At 30.6% G+C, this 15,802-nt stretch overlaps 1 protein-coding gene across 5 annotated transcripts; it reads right to left on the minus strand.

Annotated features, from left to right (window-relative positions):
- Positions 1-722: 722 nt before the first annotated feature.
- Positions 723-9,279, minus strand: LOC124428535 (calcium-binding mitochondrial carrier protein SCaMC-2-B). Of its 5 annotated transcripts, none has more exons than XM_046972699.1 (9): positions 8,329-9,279; positions 7,626-7,752; positions 7,139-7,226; positions 6,912-7,023; positions 1,931-2,089; positions 1,564-1,821; positions 1,288-1,455; positions 930-1,184; positions 723-825 (listed from the first exon to the last, which is right to left on the minus strand). In XM_046972699.1, the coding sequence occupies exons 1-9, from the start codon at positions 8,542-8,544 to the stop codon at positions 751-753; spliced, it is 1,458 nt and encodes a 485-aa protein (XP_046828655.1). In that variant the 5' UTR covers positions 8,545-9,279; the 3' UTR covers positions 723-750. The 5 variants fall into 5 exon arrangements, with proteins under 5 accessions (XP_046828655.1, XP_046828656.1, XP_046828657.1 ...); XM_046972700.1 differs by having other exon boundaries at positions 8,879-9,278; XM_046972701.1 differs by having other exon boundaries at positions 8,861-9,278.
- Positions 9,280-15,802: the final 6,523 nt, after the last annotated feature.

The raw sequence follows: 15,802 nt of genomic DNA on the forward strand, positions 1-15,802 counted from the left end.
GGAAAGGAAAGGAAAGAAAAGGAAAGGAAAGGAAAGGAAAGATAATCAATAGAAATAAACATGTACATAAAGGGAATTGACTTTTCATAGTATCAACACATGATGCCAACATTTATAAATGCTTAAAATATAATAAATTTTTCCAAAATGTCAAAAGTCAATTAATTATTATATTATATTAGTACTTTCACACAAACAGAACATTTTGTACTGTTTTTCATTTTTCCTTTTGAATGAAAGTTGTGGACTGTATAAATATATTATTTTTTGAAGACTTTTCCTTGACAAAAAAGCAAATTTATTATAAAACAAAATAAAAAAGTATCTTACTTGCCCCTTTGTATAAGTTAAATAACGCTTTGCAAACGCATCATTGCAATACAGCATTTTCACTTGTATCGTCTATTTTTTTCTTTTTTTCCATCACTTCTGTCCGATGAACGTTTAATTTTTTCTTTGTCTTTTCTTTTCTTTCATAACCTTTTTTTTCATAATTATTAAATAATCTATGTAACGGAGAAAGCTTCGAGTTCGCAATAAATAAGCAATGCTATAGTAAGAGTGAGAGAGAGTAGAGTGTATGAGAGAGAGAGAGAGAGAGAAAAAGAGAGAGAGAAAGAGACCGATAACGGTAAATTGCACACATGCAAATCCATTTGACCATTTGAACTTTTACCGTAATATCTCTTACACGATTATAATTGGGGAATAATTTAATTAAATTAATATCTCCTAGTGTATATATTTTTATCACGTCATGTTAACACCCAGTGCCTGTCTGAAATGCTCGTATACTACATAACTAATTGATACGGCTGGAGCTACCTAAAATAGGAAATATATACAATATATACAAATTTATAAAATAATGATAATATATGAACTATTTTATGATCTTCGTAAAAAACGTGTAATGAATAAGGATGTACCTTAAGAAAATTTGGAGTTATTCCTCGATACAAACCGCGAATACCTTCTCTTTTGAGAATGTCTTTGAAAACACCAATCATTGTATTCGCGTCACTCCCCGTTGATATTTCGGCTTGCAATTTAGTTCTGACTAGAGCTAACGGATACGAACACACTTGACCTGCAGTGCTTGAAGCCGTACCACATAACAAAAGTAACCAAAAAGCTGGTTGCTCGTCTTTCTTATGCGTTCGTAAATAACTATTTTTTAGTGTCTGTAATGGAACATTGATATCATTATTACCATCAAACCCATGCCAAATAGAAAAAGTCTAACAAATAAATTAGGTCCTCCTATCGATAAAAAAATGTGCTTACTTCGTACACAGCCAAATCAATTCCAGCATACGGAAGAATCCCTATTAAATTGGGAATGTAGCCTCTATAAAAAGATTTCCAACCACCTTGCTTATATATCTTTTTCGCTGCATCAATTATGCTCGAGAATTCCCCCGTTTTACGAAGAGCCAATCTAGTCTTGAGTACCTGGAAACATAACCATAAATAATTGTTTCAATTACTTATCGTTATTTAGCAATTTGGATTAATGCAACATTACAAAAGTTATAAAGAAGACAAATGTTGTTTCTGTACCTCTAGAGGATATATTGCCGACTGACTAATACCACCGGCCATAGATCCAGCCATGAATCTCTCATAGAGTCCAAGTTCTCTAGTGTCGTTGCCTTTGATAGCTCTCTTTATTTGTTCGTAGGCCATGAACTTTAGGGCAGTCTCTGGTCCGATTTTAAGTACATTTATACCATTCCCTCTCCACAAGCTTGTAATTCCACCTTCACGTAACATGTACCTGAAGCAGCTGGAAATGTTACAATGTCGCGTTCCATGAACCTGAAATAATAGGGATTTATCATTACATTTGATTTATAAGAAATGAGCATTACTTAAAAGGGCACTTCGCTTGAAAATAATGTAAAAATAGCGAGATATCCGAATTTACCTGCAGGTAAACTTTGATTCTATCCAAAGGTGCTGTGCATGTTCGTGAAACTCCACCAGCTATACCACCCGCTAACAAATGTCGCCACCACATTCCTGACACCATTTCACTGTTCGTGAAATCGTCAGGAACTCCTATATCCTCTCCAATATCCATGTACTGTAAAATTCAAGAATTCGATAATCGAACATGTATATATATATCTTAAATACATCTTTTTAATTATCTATAGCATGATAAATATTTAATGAATCAACTAAAATGATTATTTGCGATGGTTGTACACGGAAAATCATGTAAATCGTGAAGAAAAAATTTGTTAAATCACACACGACAATATATGTCTTCTCTATTGTTTAGCAACGAAATTATGATAAGTGTTTTGGATTTCGTGATAACGCGATGTAGTTACGTTTATCGCACTAAGCGTATAAATTCGATTCGTGAAATCTCTCTTCATTTCTACTTCCATCCTGTTAAATATTTCTAAATTGCTAAGAGGCATAAGCAAGCGACAGCTTCGATTAGACTTTGGTCAAGTAAATATTTTATCGTATCCATGTTCGAAATGGCAAAAAAATAGTAGTAGCTTATGCGGAATTTGACATTTACAAAGAGTTCCCTCATTTAAGTGATTAATAAACACTTTTAAAACCAACATAAATTTACGAATTTATCCACACACATAATATATTATTCTTTTTTTTATATTCGAATAAATTGACATTTTTATTTAGAAATTTTTACAAATTATTTATATGCGCAAAATAAGTTGGTTCGATAAATGTCCAGATGAATAGCTAGAATTCTGCAATTAGCGAGTAAGGAAAATGATTCCTTTTCCAATGTAAATACGAGGATTTGTCAAGTCTAGACGAGATGCAAATATTTTAAACGATCTTCACTGTTGATCCAAGTGCACGCGCGCCTGCTTATGACCACGTGATTCGACTTTTTTTCCACGTACACGTCCACCCACACACAAATATTAGACGACATTTATTCATCTATCGTTTGCAATTAACAAAAATACTAGAGCTTATGATAAAATTTATTTCCTCTTGGATATAAAAGGAAATAAATGAGATAATTAACAAAAAATTATTTTACTTCCTAATCTTTCCTTATTAATCAATGAGAATACACACTCACAATCAATGGGGGTACTTAACTTTATGTAAAACTCGAGCAAAATATCGCTATCCAAATTATCAAGATTCTCCATAGTGTCTTTCTTTTTCTTCTTTCCTCTCTTTGTTATTATTAGAAACGAAAGGGAATCAAATCTCCTGAGATTTGGAGTAGCTCAAAGTGCATTTAAAGGACGTCTGAAAAGAACGGAGCCCGAAAATCAAATCTTTCATGATGCTAATGGGCGAGTAGCCAAAAAAGAATTATTTGATACTACGCCCAATGTCGGTTTGTATCTTCCTATTCAACTAACGTCCAATTCGTTTCTCTTTTTATATGTGTGTGTGTCTGTGTGTATGTGTAAAATGTGTATATATTTTAAACACAAACACACACACGCACGCACGCACATATATTATCTACCTATCTTGTCATCTATCTTTGCTAATATATCTACAGATCCTTTTTCACTCCTGATCATGAGACGCAACCCAAGAGATTATTTCAAATCAACTTGGCAAAAAAAAAAAAAAGAAAATATACGAATTAAAAATTGACTTTAAAGAATATAAGTCTTGCATACGATGAACAATGAATAAAAAGCTTGAAAGAAATCGTTTTTATCACATTCAAAAAAAACAAAAAAGAAAAAAAATAATAATAATAATAAACAAAAACAAAACAAAATCGTAAACATGTAATAATATTCAAAGAAAATCGAGATGAAGTGTCGGATAACGATATTACCTGCCTATCAATAACCAAAGTATAATTTAATACGCATGTTAGCTATGCCTATCCGTACAGAATAATCTAGAAGTGATTGGTTAGTCTTGAATATGATAGCTATGCTTTTTAATATAAAAGAACAACGGTTAACAAACGTTGGAGAGTACTTGTAGAGAAAAACAACGGGAAGAAGAATCCGTTAAGGGGAAACAAAAAGAGTGGGGATAAGGATCAATTGACTCTGGACATTCCTGTCCTTAAGAAACGGAATATTGGCAATCTTATATTCGCAAGATCGTTCTTGACGGTGAATTTAAAAAAAAGCGGAAGAAAGAATTACACAGGCCCAGATCCACATATTGTGCATCTTGCCATTTGTTGTTACAATGTAATATATATATTAAAGATTTTTACATAATATTGATTCTTCTTTGCTATCTTCGATTGCTGGGAGAAAAAAAGAGACCGAAGTACTCTTAGTTCTAGAGAAAAACTTTTAGAATCATGTGCTTGTTCACGGAGATGTATGTCGATCACAAAAAAAAATAATAAAATAAAAAAAAAGAGGAGGAGGAGTAAGAACACTATGAGGCTTTCACAGACTTCTACATTTACGCGACGCCACAGAAATTTAGATTCTTCGACAAATCGTTCTCATCTATCCAAGTATGCAAGTACGTTACTATTATACAAAGCAGAAACACTCACTCGTTGTAAGAGCTCATGATAGCCTTGAAGAAATTCCTCGCAGACTTGACAGTTGGACGGTATACTCTCTTGTCTTAACATGACGAATCCCTTGCGATAATCTTTAGGTCTCATGTGAGAAAATCTTGCAACGAACGAAACGAAGAAAATGAACGAAAAAAAGTGAAATCCAAGTGTCGCACTTTTCTATTCTTTGTAAGACTAGCTGCATTTAAATAAACATTAATTTACTCTTTTAATTTTTGATCCTACTTGTACAATTTTTTTTTGTGCCGAATATAAATGATACATCCAGCATAGATCGATGGAGAGAAAACGACAAGTGTGAGTCCCGCCTGAAAATCCGACGAGCCAACAACTCAGAATATAATCTCGCGACTGGGGCTTAGTTACAGAATTGAAAACTTTTCAGGGAAATTCCTACTACGCTCAATCGGTCATCCCTACTCTTTTCTACCAACTACCGACGTAGCCACAGGTACTAAAAGAGATTAAACAACGTCGCACATTTCCCTCGCCACTTATATCTACGAAAATGTTGGAATGAAATGCCATTTGGTCGGGTATTATAAGCGAGACAAACTTTGAGTTTCGTTTTTTCCCTAGACAGACGACGATTGGATCTAGCGACTCTAGTGGAATCGATGCGAACGATGTTAGCGGGGAATCAAGTAATTTATCCATCTACAAATCTTTTCAATTTATTACGTTGCAAGAGCATTCTTAAATCTTCTTATATGAGTTTTCCGCGACTGTGATCTGTAAAACAAAACGGAATTTACCGAATTATTTTCTTGTTTTCTAAAGTATTTCTAAAGAAAGTTCAATCCTTAAAAAAGTTGTCATTTTATTTCAGGTAGACTGTAATAAAATTAGATTAAACTTTACTCGCACCGTGTTCGTGGATGGTCATTAGCCATCTAACACAGCTGCATCTTTCCAGCTACCTGCAAGAAACAGATGTACACACGATGTATATACATATTTTTATTAAATGTTCCTAAGCAAGACAAGGAAGAGTTTATATAACTCTCCTTAATATAAAGTTAACAAAGGATAAAATTCTTAATATTTTGGATAATAAGATAAAAATTGATTAGAACTGATAATTATGTTAGAGTAATATGCGAATACGGCACTTGCCGTCGGAGACGATGCAAAGTGATGACCTCGGCGGTTTTATAAAGGACTGACGAAATGATAAGAAAGATTTCATCGCTCTATAAAGATATCGTTTCTATCTGTTTTCTTACAATATAGAAAATTCGAATCGAATAATATTAAAAATTAGAAAATTCGGTCTAAAATTATTATCATCAAGAAATTAACCAAAGAGTGATCCGATTATTTTACGATGATCATTGATATTTAACCGACCGTTAAAAGCATCGAATATTATTCTCTATTTCTACCTCAGTTTTAATTTCATTCATCGGACAATACGTTATGATTCCTTTTTGTTGAACAACATAACATAGAATCTTTTTAAGGGTACACGTTTTTGACGTGATATTCCGCATTGAGTCTATCGTCACGTAGACAATATTGTAGATTAATTATACGCGATTCAGACATTTTTTTCCTATAATGAAATGACCTTTGTGTCACCATTATTACTGGAAAAATAGAAGGACGACTACTGTTTTTAAAGATCATGTAATATTATCAACAACTTTTGATCACCGAAGTATTTATTCCGATGAAAAAACGCGTATCGCTTCGCATTGAAAAATAAATGGCAATGAATTTTTATTTTTGTAATACGTTTTAATCAGCTGCGCTCAAAGTTCATGAACAATGCATGAAATCTTTTTTCGAATCATCTTGACATCCCGAACTAGTAATCCAATATTTTCAAAGAAACATTTGTTATAATTCTTTTCAAGCATAAAAAAATCAATATTGTGTTCTTGATCGTATAATACTAAAAGTTCAACGAACTCAAGTATACGAATTAATCGAAACGTTTAATGACCCGATGAGAAAAAAGTAAGTATATGACACGTAAGGAAGGAAAGAAGAGAATTTTTGCGCAAATGCTGTGTATTCATCCATCGTGTATGAAAAACGGTCAAGAGAAAGAGAAAGAGGAAGGGAGAAAGAAACAGCTGGAAATCACGAAGGTCATATTGAATGACGTCTACGTCACAGCCTCGGACGAGCCTTCTTCGCCGTCGAATCAGCGGTTTAAATTGCGGACGATAGTGCTTCATGGTACACGTTAAACTCTATTCCCACTGCCACGTTGACTTTCCATTGGTTGAAACGACGATTATTATGTGTCGTCGATGTACGCGCGAACATGACGCTCTCGAAAGCGCTCTATCGATGAATCGTAATAATATACATATGTACAATGCAATTTATTTGCTTCTTCAATTTCGAAATACGAGATTGATCATTGGATACTTACAGTCGAATGTCGCCAATACTGTATAAGTTCATGGATGTTCGCGCTCGGTGCATACAACAGAAAATCTCGCCACTCATTGAAACTTATATTGAGGCTTCCATCTTTGTCCATTCTGCGAAATAATTGGAAAGAAAGGAAAGAAAAAAAAATTATTGAGTCCAAAATTTCGCGATAAATCAGATCATATTGTTGTAATATTAAGTTTGAAAAATCACTCAATATCTTACCGTTGTAATAACTTGGTTGCCTCACCGCGATCCATTTCTATTCCTAAGTCCTTAAATGCTCTTATCAACTCTTCAAGATCGATCTTGCCTATGAATAAGACGAATAATTACAAGAATCAATAAAGAATTTTGCTTTTAAAATAGCATATATTAGTCCAATAGTATAATTTCATTAATGGTATTTTATATATCGATTTTCAAATAAATCAAAGCATTGGGTATATTTGATAAAAAATCATTTAACGATCGAGCAAGTATCTAGAAATTAATGCTTACCAATAAAATAATCTTTTCTTTCGCAAGGGAATTGCAGATTGATAAAATAAGAAGGAAAAACCCATAAAAGGAAATAAACGATTGGTGAAATTTTGAGAATATATATATTGTTTTTAACAACGATTATTAAAACAAAAAAGATTGTTATATAAATATAAATAATTATATGTTTTTAAACTCTAATATATGATCGATCACGTAATAAACTTACCATCTCTATTCTTATCAAGATCAGAAAATTGAAGACGAAGATTTTTCTCATGTTCGCGAACATAATGTATAAATTCTGCCAAGCTGATGTCACCACTTTTTGTACTATCCGATCTAGCAAGAAATTTCTAAAAAGAAAAAATAACCATATATGTACATATATCATCTATACAACGTCAATTAAACGAAAATACTTTTGTATGCCGATATGGAAGTAGCAGAATAGGACTATTTTCTTCAAAATAGTTTCATACTTGTCTATGATTTACCTGAGACCGACAACTCGTATTTTTTCAAAACATAAGATTAATCAGTTGAGTAAAATTTTTGGTTATACGTGACTTTGACACATTGACATAATAGTATAAAAATTAATTCTTATTTTATCTTTCCTCGGTAAAACCATACAAAAAGAATATTACATAAAATGCTAGACTATCGAGTTTATCTACATTGTATATTGTAAATGTATGTACAACAAACACGTACTCATATTCATACGTGTGCGTGTCAAAAGACGCGCTTGACCTACTTCCCTTGCGATGCAGTTACGATAAGGAAATAATGCCGGTATTAAGGAAAATGCAAGCTGGATGATATTAAATAAATATTATCAAATAGATGAGGATAAAGTAACGTTTGTAAACTCGTGGAAAGTCAACAAAATTGTTGATTTGAATTCAGATTGAAAAAAAAACGATTACCTCAGCATATTGCTTGTGTACGCCGACCTCGTGAAGTGCTTTGGAAAGATCGTGTACGTCGATTCTGCCGTTTCCATCGAGATCGAGCTTTTGGAATATTTTTTCGAGCCGTTCCTCGTCTTGTGCCGGCAGCTCGTGGAGGTAGTGCGGTGGCATAACACCATGCACCATGCCTCCACGAGACGCTGGCATTTTTCCGTTTACACGATTATTCATACGACATTCATACGACAATTACACTTCTCATACGAACTTCGTTCGTGTCGAAAATGTTTTTTTGATATTTCCGGTTAGAAAATGGCTTGCTTATGAAAAAGCAAAAACGCAAAAACGTTCCTCGTGTTTACGACGACAAGGATGACAATACTTGTGTATTTGATATAGTCGTGTATGAATCGTGGCATTGCATGCAATCTCACACGCACTTACATACAAGATCACATTTGGCACGCACCCTCTCTCTCTCTCTCTCTCTCTCTCTCTCTACATGCACGTTTCGTACGAACAATTAGATTTCTTTTATTCGTATTACACGAAGAACAAGGCGTACGTTCTCTCCTCCTCTGCGAATCTCAGTCGCGCGACATCCGCACTGCGGGTACCTTCCTTCTTTTCGTGCCAAATCGAGTGGAGTCGGGAGGTGGGGGAAGACAGCTAAACTAAAACCTTTCCAACGTTTTTTTCTCTTTTCACGATGTGGAATATACTCCACACCTAACTCTTCCCAGGCGTTCTTTCTCAAATAGCATCTTCTTGTCAGAAATCCAGACGCAATGAAGATGTAATTCAGATGCAACTACGTCGCCGTACTCTTAATTACTTTTCTTTGGAATTTAGGCGTCGATCGAACGAATACAAATGATGGTCTTAGCGCCACTTGCCAACGATTCGATCAATCAGTAATTATACGTTCTTCATGATTATCAATCGAATGTTAGTTTCGCCCGAAAGTGGCGTTATCAGCGCCACTTTTTCCTCAAGTTTTACAATTGCGAATGTTCTCCTTAACAGTCGATAATGTATGTTTCTTCTTAAAACGCGATGGCCATTGGTTTATTAAATACACGTTCGATCTGCGACTGCTCTGCTCGCAAGCCAATAAGAGAGGTTATCTAATGGCGCGATGTTTGTCGCAATAGTACTGTTAATCACAAAAATTCATTATTATTACAAATGGTTCATTTGTTTTTCTTCCGTGATACTATTAAAATTGAGATTTCTTTTTTTCTCTTAAAAATGAACTTACTCTTGAACATTATCTACTTAAATTTTCCGCAACTTAACTGTGATATAAGTTGAATATTTGTGAGATCCGTGTAAAGGAATATAACTTAAAATTCAACCATTAGCTCACTTTATTTCCTAGATTTAAATTTGACATACTTTTATAACGCAAGGAATATCGATCGTTCGGATCTATCTAAATCGTTTCGTTTTATATCATTGAAAATGCTTTGATTTACGTATAAGGCACGATTAGAAAACGTGTTTTAAAAAAACAATTAAAGTATTGGATAAGAGTGGACATAAAAAAGAATATACTAATTATCTATTAAAATATGCTAATTACACGTCAAGCTTACTATTAAACGAAAAAAGTCAATTGAACAATTCCCGAAAAATACGTTTAAATCGCCAACTTTGAAACAAACCGACAAAATAGATATAATCACTTCTTCATCTACTATAACAAAATAACAAGTAATAAAACATATCAAGGTATACGTATAAACGAGTGTAGCATTTTATCTACTGAATTATGAATAAATATAACTGTTTTCTAACGATACATTTTATTCTTTAAAATATCTACAAAACATATGCCGATTCTTTCAAATCATATGTAATCTTCTAATTACGCAACAAATATAAAATTAATAAACGAAAAAAATAAAAGAAATTCTCAATATTTATTATATGGAACATTAAGAAATATTCTGATAAAATGAAATTTTATTAAATCTTTTAGAAAAATTCAGTGTTTCGCAGATTCTCAGGAATAATATAAAAACGCAGAAGTTAATAAGCAATAGTTGATGATTAAAAAATATATTATTACAAGATTACAGTGTATGTGTATGCATGAATATTTACAAGTGCCGTCAATTTCTCGTGAAATATCTCAAATTTCTAATAGGAACGCAGAACCATAATGGAGGTCGATCGCTAACTCAGATATTATTGCCTGCCACGCTAGATGGCATAAACCGCACCGTTAAATTTGTTCAGTATAGAAATATTATCTGCATTGATAAAGTAAGAATAATAATAAAAATTGACATATTTAAATATTCCTTAAGTTCTACAGATTCGTTGGAATAATATGATATCATAAAAGTTTATAATTGTACCTAATAATTAACTATTTCATAAGTAATCATCGGGACGTATTAATCTAGATACATATCATTGATTAAGATATAATTTATTTAATTTCCAAGAATAAATCGTAAATATTTAGATACTAGAAATGTTTTATGGACTCTCAGGAATCATATAAGTCCATAAAAGTTAATAAAGAAGTCTTAATAATAGAGAAAATAATTATCAAAGTTTAACGTATATATCAACATCTTCTGCATACTCTGTGTATATATGTATACACATATATGTATACATATGTATACATGTATACACACATATATATATATATATACACACACACACACACAAAAGCACGTACTACACATGCATAACAGCTAAAATTAGATATCATATTGCCGCAAAAATTTCAGATTCTTAATAGGAACATAGGACGATAGTGGAGGTTGATCTCTAAATGAAATGCTATTGGCTGTCACGCTATATGGAAAAAATCCCAGCGCCAAATTTGAACTAGTGTCGTAAGAATAGCTACATTCGTGAATAATAATGTGGTTATTAATGTCATTATTAATTTTTATATAATGTCACAATTAGTTAATATAAACTCTTCGATTATTTTATATCATTTTAGATACGATATAGACTATTTTTACCAATGAAATGTTTTATATATTGCCTATTTTACCTTCTATGATCATCTATTTGTCAGATATTAAAGATATTAAATATAATGTCATAATAAAGAATCATTAAAATATTTTATAATTATTTTCTGTAGCATTTCATTTAGTGTTATTATTTTCTAGTACCCCTCTGTGGTAGTTTTCCTATGATGTAATGTCTAAGCATCTGTTAATAAAACCAGCTTTCAAGTTGAGGGAATTTAATTGGGTATAAAATGGAATTACGCTTTACTATCGATATTTCAAAATTTTAAAAACTTTAAATCTTATCGTTCTAAATAATATTTTTATGTCGCGGGTCTTCTGAGCTATTAAATTTACGTAACAGTTAGAAAATGTCCTTATTGTCGTATCCTGTGACGTTGCCCATTAAGTACACGACATACTTTGTCAGAAATTTTGCATCGTTTTGCATATTACTTGCATATATTGTTACAAGAAATTTACACAATTTAATTTACACAATCTCCAGGAATACATTATAAACATTTAAATGCTTGAAATTTTCTATAGACTCATATTATTTTATAGGCTCAGGAATAATATGAGATCAAGAATAATATATTTTATATATATATAAAAGTTATCAAGAATTATTAATAATTGAGAAATGAATTATTTAAATATATCTTATATATAAACAATCTGTATATCTTTATCTATACGTATATGTATATATACGAGTACTTACAATTATCCGTTAATTTCTCGCCAAAATCTCAAATTTCTAATATGAACAGAAAGATAGTAGAGATCGATCGCTAAATCAGATGCTATTGGCTATTAAAATTGGTAAAATTTTTAATTTGTATTAAAATAATATATAAGTATTCACTAATAATTTTTAAGAAAATATTCGACAAATTCTTATTTTTTGTTGCAGATTTATATACTAATTCTTATATGTGTCAATTATATTTATTATTTTCTATGCATTTATCGTAAAATAAATGCATATAGACGTTATATCTAGCACGGATCACTATGAGATGCATGCTATCATCAAAGAAAGATATATTTATGAGAGATTGAAAAGTGTGAGTTCACAGTTTACTAAACCTCTTACCCTACTCACACGAAACCAATTGTTATGCATGTAGAGAGAAATACCAACGCAAGCTTACACACCGATAGATAGTAGTACGATGAGGCTAGTGTTCTCCGTTTGTCTCATATTTCGTATTTTGTCATACCTGTACTGAAGTCGCACATGCTTTGAAGGAAAGGTTGTGAACAAGCTTAATAGAAAGACCGTTTATGTTTATATTTCACAAGGCCAATTACCCCGAAATTATAATTTTTAAGTATTGAAATTTTATGTTAAAATTATTTAAGTATCTCGCGCATTTCCGTCTTTTTAATATTTAACGAATGTACTATTGTTTAAATATTTTATAATTATTGTATATTAGTATTATATTATATTCTTATATATATATATATATACATATATAATGACACTTTATATTATAAAATAAAACTTCTATAATTATGAAGTATAATGTATTTTTTTAAATAGCCAGTATGTATATTTATAATATATATTTTTTAGGCTGTTTAAAATCGGTCGAGATATTGTCGCAAAAATGCATGTTTTATAACAGGACCACATGACAATAGTGGAGGTTTTTGTACAAAAAGCGGGAGAATATAATTCAGACTGTAACATTAGATGACGCCAGAGACATAAAAGGTTGTTAAAATAATTATTTAGTACCAGTCTCCGCACTAGATGCCTCTAGGGATATTAAAGGTTTCTTACAATAATTATTTAGTACCACTACACACGCTAGATGGCGATAGAAATATAAAAGATTTTTAAAAATAATTATTTGGTATCGGTTTTCATGCTAGATGTCACCAGTAATTTGTAACCAATTTTAATAGCCAATAGCATCTGATTTAGCGATCGATCTCTACTATCTTTCTGTTCATATTAGAAATTTGAGATTTTGGCGAGAAATTAACGGATAATTGTAAGTACTCGTATATATACATATACGTATAGATAAAGATATACAGATTGTTTATATATAAGATATATTTAAATAATTCATTTCTCAATTATTAATAATTCTTGATAACTTTTATATATATATAAAATATATTATTCTTGATCTCATATTATTCCTGAGCCTATAAAATAATATGAGTCTATAGAAAATTTCAAGCATTTAAATGTTTATAATGTATTCCTGGAGATTGTGTAAATTAAATTGTGTAAATTTCTTGTAACAATATATGCAAGTAATATGCAAAACGATGCAAAATTTCTGACAAAGTATGTCGTGTACTTAATGGGCAACGTCACAGGATACGACAATAAGGACATTTTCTAACTGTTACGTAAATTTAATAGCTCAGAAGACCCGCGACATAAAAATATTATTTAGAACGATAAGATTTAAAGTTTTTAAAATTTTGAAATATCGATAGTAAAGCGTAATTCCATTTTATACCCAATTAAATTCCCTCAACTTGAAAGCTGGTTTTATTAACAGATGCTTAGACATTACATCATAGGAAAACTACCACAGAGGGGTACTAGAAAATAATAACACTAAATGAAATGCTACAGAAAATAATTATAAAATATTTTAATGATTCTTTATTATGACATTATATTTAATATCTTTAATATCTGACAAATAGATGATCATAGAAGGTAAAATAGGCAATATATAAAACATTTCATTGGTAAAAATAGTCTATATCGTATCTAAAATGATATAAAATAATCGAAGAGTTTATATTAACTAATTGTGACATTATATAAAAATTAATAATGACATTAATAACCACATTATTATTCACGAATGTAGCTATTCTTACGACACTAGTTCAAATTTGGCGCTGGGATTTTTTCCATATAGCGTGACAGCCAATAGCATTTCATTTAGAGATCAACCTCCACTATCGTCCTATGTTCCTATTAAGAATCTGAAATTTTTGCGGCAATATGATATCTAATTTTAGCTGTTATGCATGTGTAGTACGTGCTTTTGTGTGTGTGTGTGTGTATATATATATATATATGTGTGTATACATGTATACATATGTATACATATATGTGTATACATATATACACAGAGTATGCAGAAGATGTTGATATATACGTTAAACTTTGATAATTATTTTCTCTATTATTAAGACTTCTTTATTAACTTTTATGGACTTATATGATTCCTGAGAGTCCATAAAACATTTCTAGTATCTAAATATTTACGATTTATTCTTGGAAATTAAATAAATTATATCTTAATCAATGATATGTATCTAGATTAATACGTCCCGATGATTACTTATGAAATAGTTAATTATTAGGTACAATTATAAACTTTTATGATATCATATTATTCCAACGAATCTGTAGAACTTAAGGAATATTTAAATATGTCAATTTTTATTATTATTCTTACTTTATCAATGCAGATAATATTTCTATACTGAACAAATTTAACGGTGCGGTTTATGCCATCTAGCGTGGCAGGCAATAATATCTGAGTTAGCGATCGACCTCCATTATGGTTCTGCGTTCCTATTAGAAATTTGAGATATTTCACGAGAAATTGACAGCATTTATAAATATTCATATATATATATATATATATATATATTCATATATATTCATATAAATATTCATATATATATATATATATATATATATATATATGTGTACAGAATGTTTATATATTTATTGACAAATAAATTTAAATAATTTATTTTTAAATTATTAATATCTCCTTTTTAACTTTTATAGATTCATATTAAACCTAATAGTCCATAGAATATTTCAAGCATCTAAATTTTCTTAATTTATTTCTGGAAATTGTGTAAATTATATACATTTAATCAGTGATATATATTTAGATTAATACGTCACGGCAACTATTCGTAAGCTAATTAATGTCAAAAAAGATTTTGTAAACTTCTACATCATGTGAATCAAAAAATCATATATATAATATCTTGAATGGGAAATATTTATCTTCGACAACATTTTTTTGTTGTTATTCGTGAAAGTAAGGAATCAATCAAGGAAAATAAATCTTATCTATTCTCTATCTTATAAGAGACCTATTAATATTTATTGCTTCCTAATATTTATAAACAATGTTGTGATATTTCGTGAATTGTAGCTGAATGATAATTATAACAGACATTTTTAGAGAATTTATAATTATAAATGACATAACAAAAAATAACTAACAGCATAAAGTATTTTCACAGCTGAATTTCTTTACAACATAATCGAGATACATAGATAATTATGAGGAGCATCTCTACAAGTAGATACTAATTAAAAACATTAGATACGAAATACAGTAGATACAAAATTTACACTAGCTATGAAGTGTTTGGCAGAAAAATACTTAATATATATATTAATGTAATAATTATAAAATCAATTATACAATTTTTGTATATATAATGAAATATATAATAAACATATAATAATGAAAGAG

Source organism: Vespa crabro, chromosome 13 (genome assembly GCF_910589235.1).
Source record: "Vespa crabro chromosome 13, iyVesCrab1.2, whole genome shotgun sequence".
NCBI classification, from domain to species: Eukaryota; Metazoa; Arthropoda; class Insecta; order Hymenoptera; family Vespidae; genus Vespa; species Vespa crabro.

Coding starts and splice junctions, on each gene's coding strand:
- LOC124428535 (XM_046972699.1), bottom strand. CDS start 8,544: ATGAATAATCGTGTAAACGGAAAAATGCCAGCGTCTCGTGGAGGCATG. Junction 1,822..1,930: donor GAATCAAAGTTTACCTGCAG/GTAAATTCGGAT, acceptor CTATTATTTCAG/GTTCATGGAACGCGACATTG. Junction 1,185..1,287: donor TTGATTTGGCTGTGTACGAA/GTAAGCACATTT, acceptor GTTCCATTACAG/ACACTAAAAAATAGTTATTT.